Genomic DNA, 5,848 nt, shown 5'->3' with positions numbered 1-5,848 from the left:
TAACTAATTAGACTTAAGTTAATAATTATGTAGTTATAATACATTCAAATAGTTTTAAAATGTATTGCTTGATGGTGGCTCTTTATCCACTTGAGCCTAATAAAATCAATTAAGGAAAAAAAAGCGGAGAAGTACAAATATCGCCGGCGTGAAGTGTTTTCGTTTGCACGACAACCACACATCAAAACCACGCTCACGACACGTCAGTCTGGTGTGAACACACACGATTAATCGTAAGAGTCACACGCCCCGCCCAAGCCACGCTGACGCCCCGCTGCAGTGAGAACAAGGCCTTATGGATAATAAAACCTTGATTTTTTCATGCTTCATTGAGATCGTTTGTCAATATAATCACAATTTTGAGTATTTTTAAATCAAGGATACTTCGGACGAATCAAAACACTTGCAACACTTATAAACTTATATGATTTGAGGAGTACTTATCAAATAGATAAAATTTGATACACAGGTCAATTGATACCATATTTACTCCGGCACGTATTTTGTTACATAATATATATAACCATACTATTCATTCTGCACTTTCGAATTCACAAATATATCGCTGTTTCCAATCGCAATATATATCGTTCCAAGCCACATTGCCCCAACGGCCAACCTCGAGACAGTGCTCACCTCCGATTGCATTGTTAGGTTGATCCGGAGAAAAATTAAGATACCCGGTTAGATATCCGATCGGTTGCCCAGTGGAAATCCAAACAAATTGACCCTCGTTACCCAAGTCGGTTCCACCGATGAACCATGGTCCTTTAGCCTGGCTCGAATTCCCAATTGCGTACTCCAACAAGCGACTGTCCTCTTCCGAGGTAATGGTGGCCAATTTATGACCAGCGCTAAGGCAAAGTCGCCATGCCTCAAAGAAAGTAACTTCTCGGCTGTTATGTACGTAATATTGTTTCCTCAGTTTTCCAGAGTGATGGGGCCCCGTGCAAGACGTTCCGGAACTGGAATCTGAAATGTAATTGCAATTATACGATTATGTTCGTCTTTAAATAAAAAAAATCTACAGTCATCATCATCAATAATGGGAGAAGATTGGGTGGTTAAGAATAGTCCGATAAGAGCAATGAGAGAAACACGCTGTCTCATCTTAACCATGTGTATGATTCAATGAGCTGAAATAAACTGCGGTGAATTTCAGAAGCATTCTTCATCCCGAGAATTATGTTGTTTGATTGATGGCGAACTTTTTTTTACATTTAATTTGACGTAATCAAGTATTGCTACTCACCTGAATTTTCTTCAATCCATTTCATATATTTGCCGACATTTACAAAAACTGTATAATCGGTTGAGCTGCAGTAATTCTCATCGTTGCTTTTGGCCGCGGTGAAGGAGATGACACCCAGCAGATACCATCTACCTCTCACGTTTGTGAACAGTCCTCCGCCACTGTCACCATTGCAAGCATTGGTGCCGTTTCGATGTCCAGCACAGAACATTCCACCGGCGAGACTCCCCATAAAAACGTCCGGATTACTGAGCTTACATTTATCCTTCGAAACAATGGGAGCGGCTGCTGCTCTCAAAACGTTCGAAATTGTGTTCCGTTCGGTGAAACCCCAACCAACAATTGTACCAATTGTTTCTTTACTGTACATCCCTAGCGTGGGTAGACAGGCTGGCTGAACGAATTTCCCGAAGAGGATCGGCTTCACTGTTATCAGTAGTGCCAGGTCGTGGCCATGTCGCTCTCGTCTGAATCCTGGATGTACAATTATCGAGCTTAAACCAACTTCCTGTTCGTGGTCGTTTCGTACGGTTAACTGATGTTTACCAATCTGCACCGCAAGATCCTCAACGGGTCTTGCTGTCCTCAAACCAGGCGCTGCGGTGCAGTGGGCTGAGGTTATGATAACGTCCCGACCGATCAGTGTAGCTCCACAAATGTACTCCTTGTCAGGCGATAGCTGATATATTGCCACATGCCAAGGATAATCTCCAGGTTGAACTTCGAAGGCGTTAGTTATGAGTGAACGCGTTTTGTGCTGCCTTGCACCACACTGGATGCCGGACGCCAGTTGGACCAACAAAAGTACGCCAACGGCTGGAACAATTGCACGCTGCTTCATTCTTGACTTGGACGACTCAGAATGGATGACCATTCTGAGGGATGGCTATGTAATTGGCTCGTTATGGGCACACTTGTGAATCATCGCGTCGCTGCTGCTGTTCGGTGAATGTAGGGGATTTTTCTTTTCACTGCTCGGGTGTGATTCAATCGCAAAGACTCTATAGAAACTGACGTGATATTGAGAGGACTAAGTTTTGGGTTCTCGGGATACTTGGTGCTGTCATACATAGACCATCTGTTTTCATGGAAGCATGAAATCAAAATGGTAGGCAAGATTCGATCTAGACTTATTACACCCTCTGCTAGTTTCTCTTCGACACCACATATGACGACACAAAATAATCTAAGCGATTCAAATTACAGGAGGACATTCATCTTTGGACAGAAAATCAGGTCAGGTTATCCTGTCAAGCCCTACCTAACCGATACTGCTAAACAACAAAAAAATCAACCTCCTCGAGACCCGCGGCCTGATGCTTCTTTCTCATGATAACCGTCAAAGATGCCTCATGTGAAGACATTCTTTTATTATGGAAACATTTGGCATAATTTTTTTTTAAATCCCGATTTCATGTAGGGCTGAAGTACCTATTATCACAATAGTACTTATTATGGTAATACGAGTGGTTTTTTTTTATTAGTTTAGAAAACAAATCTTATTTTTAATGACCCTAATATGATTTATAAACATCAGAATTCTCTTCTTTGTCAATTTTGGTAATTGATACCAAACGAAACATTTTTCTTTTGTTGAAAAATCTAGTTTAAAAATAGTGTGTCCTATTGATGCTTGTTTCTTAGCATTTTGCTATAGATTATGTAATCAAAATAATGAGATTGTCATACTGTAAAGCGGCTGTTTTGATGCAAATACCTTCTTGATGTTGTAATTCGACCAATTTACACGATTTTATCGAAATAAACTTGTGTTTTTGTATTACCATAATTGGCACAATTTTACATCTATGTGCCAATTATCGCAATATCAAGAGCTGCCCTGTTCCTTTATTGGTTGTAGGGAATCGCTTTTGTATTGCGATAACAGGAACATAGCAACTCTGCTACAATACAAACTTATTTCGTGAAAAGTCCTACCAATAAGCACATTAATTTTTTTCGCGGTTGATACGTGCCGCGTAAATTCCGAAATTCCCTTAAAAATCCGCCTAAATTTCGAAATCCGCGTTAAAAAACCACGTAGAAAAAGCCGCGTAAAAAACGACTTCAGTGTACCAGTAAAAATATACGAGGGTTGTTCAAAAAATAAGTTTCAGTGCCTCAGAAATCGCGGAAAAATAAAGTTAGGACAAAAAACAAGGTGATTTTCGCAATCTACGTTTTATTTTCAATTTTTCTAAATAATCGCCCTAACGTTCGAGGCATTTTTCATAGCGTGGCACGAGTTTTTCTATTCCGAGCGCGAAGTGCGTTGCGTCCAACTTTTTGAAGTACGATGTAACTGCGGCACAAATTTCTTCAGTGTTATCGAATCGTTGACCGCCGAATGCCTGTTTCATCACCGTACTATTTATTGACGAAAGGAGTGTTCCTCATCCACGATAATCCGCGTTGACGGCATTGAGCTTCGTATTACGAAATGGGGAGTAGACACGACAATATGGATTTGCAGAAGAAATGAACACACTTTTAAAATAAAAATTATGAATCAAAATTATTTTTCCCAAATCAAATTAGTACTCAATGTAAACGAAAATCGCTTTTGCTTGCAAGTAGTGAAAAAATATCATACAAAGATTGTGTCTAAAGACAATTTTATATTATAATGGTAGGTTTGGTGGGAATATCTTAAAATTCATAGAAAATAGTTTAAATTAGGGTCAGAACAACGTACTTCTAATAGGTAAATAACGCTAAGGAAAAAAATTCATACAAACTTTAGCAATTTAAAACTGCTTTAGGGCCGACTAATCTGATAGAGAATAGTTGGATCATACAAACTAATGTCGTATCCAGATGTCGACACCATTCCGCTGTCAACGCGAATGCGCGGCCCCATTCAGCTCGCGTAACTGTGTTCGAGCATCCAGCAAACAGGCGGTCGGCGGTCAACGATTCGATAACACCGATCCGTAGTGCAAAATGACTTTAGTCTCTTTTTTTTGGGCAGACTTATCTCACTTCTTAACTAGGCGAACCTAGCCAGAATTTTCACCTGCCCCCGGACTTCTGAATGCCAAAGGGGGACTAGGCTCTGCGGAATGCACGTATCTGCATGCTCGTGCTGTTTCAGTCCTGACCGAGAAATTGTCGGGCAATCGCGCAGGTGCTAAGGATGACCGACTTTTGGATGCCGACCAATTCCTTCTCCATATTCAACACCTTTAGCGCTTCCAGAAGTGTCTTCGGGACAATTCCAGTTCCAGAGAGAACGACTGGAACAATTCTTGGGACCTCTCTTAGCCCCCACAGTTCCTTGAGCTCCACGGTCAATGGTCGGTACTTGCAGATTTTGCGACCGTGGGTCTCCTCCAGATTCTGGTTCAGTGGAATAGCGACATCGATGATGGTGACTTTGCGGTCGCTCTTGTCGTAAACCATTATATCTGGGCGGTTGTGGTGGATCGAGAGGTCGGTCAGAACAGTGCGATCCCAGTACAGCTTGAAACGGTCATTTTCCAGGACAGGTGCAGGCAGGTACCGGTAGTTTGTCACGTTGTCTTCCAGTAGAGCACATTGGAGCGCCAGTTGTCGATGAACAATACGGGCCTTCTGCTTCCAAGCTGCAATCTTCTCCTCCACTGTCTGCAGATTGCAGTTGAGTTGGTACTCCGCTTGCGCCAAGTGCAGAGCGCTGTATCCTCTGTCGGCGGCGCAGACAGCCCGGTATAGCGCGTTTTGGTTGGCGCGTTCTGCGAAGTACTCGCGCAGTTGTCGTACCTGGGCAACACACAGTGCAGATATGTCGACTATTCCAAGTCCCCCTTCTTTGCGTGGCAGTGAAACTCTCTCCAGTGCCGATTGAGGATGGTGCATTCCGGCCTCTTTAAATGCTTTCCTCATCCTCCTCTCAAGGTCCTCTAGGTCAGTTTTGCTCCATTTGACTACACCAAAACTGAAGGTCAGCAGGGGAACCGCGAATGTGTTGATCGCGCGTACCTTGTTCCCCGCGTTGAGGAAAGTCCTCAGGACACAGTTCACTCGACTCAAGAACTTGTCTCGCAGCTCCGTCTTGATGTCGGAGTGGCGAATCCCGGTGAGCTGTCGGAATCCAAGATATTTATAGGATTCGCCACGAACCATGTCTCTTATGAACTCGCCGTCATAGACCTCGTAACCTCCGGATTCGGTAAGCTGCCCTTTCAGCAGATGGACACAGCGGCACTTGTCAAGGCCGAACTCCATGCAGATGTCCCTGCTTATGTCTTCGACAACCCGGATAGCTACACCTAGACGCTGACGTGAATCAGCGTAGACCTTGAGATCATCCATGTAGAAGGTATGGGTCACTTCTTCGTGGGCGCCGTCGCCATACCTTATTTTATAGCCATGACCGTTTCTATTGAGCATCCTACTGAGGGGGTTCAGTGCCAGACAAAACCAAAGCGGGCTGAAAGAGTCGCCTTGGAATATCCCCCTCTTTATCTGCAGCGTTCTTGACTGCAACACATTTTCCCCATCACTGAGGTGCAGAGACGTACTCCACTGCCTCATCGCATGCTGCAGGAACCTAACGACGACGGGATCAATTTTGTAGAGCTCCAATACCCGGACGAGAAACGAGTGAGGTATGGA

The 5,848-nt window shown here is 43.4% G+C and overlaps 1 protein-coding gene across 1 annotated transcript; it reads right to left on the bottom strand.

The window, feature by feature from the left end:
• Nucleotides 1–485: 485 nt before the first annotated feature.
• LOC129769381 (venom peptide isomerase heavy chain-like) lies at nt 486–2,447 on the bottom strand. The gene is made up of 2 exons (XM_055771622.1): nt 1,253–2,447; nt 486–972 (listed from the first exon to the last, which is right to left on the bottom strand). Exons 1-2 carry the CDS (start codon nt 2,124–2,126, stop codon nt 533–535), a joined length of 1,314 nt encoding a protein of 437 aa, XP_055627597.1. The 5' UTR covers nt 2,127–2,447; the 3' UTR covers nt 486–532.
• Between the last annotated feature and the right edge of the window lie 3,401 nt (nt 2,448–5,848).

The sequence above is a fragment of the Toxorhynchites rutilus genome, chromosome 2, assembly GCF_029784135.1.
Source record: "Toxorhynchites rutilus septentrionalis strain SRP chromosome 2, ASM2978413v1, whole genome shotgun sequence".
Classification (NCBI taxonomy): domain Eukaryota; kingdom Metazoa; phylum Arthropoda; class Insecta; order Diptera; family Culicidae; genus Toxorhynchites; species Toxorhynchites rutilus.
Note: the sequence above shows the minus strand (reverse complement) of the source record. Positions and strands in the feature narration are given on the sequence as shown.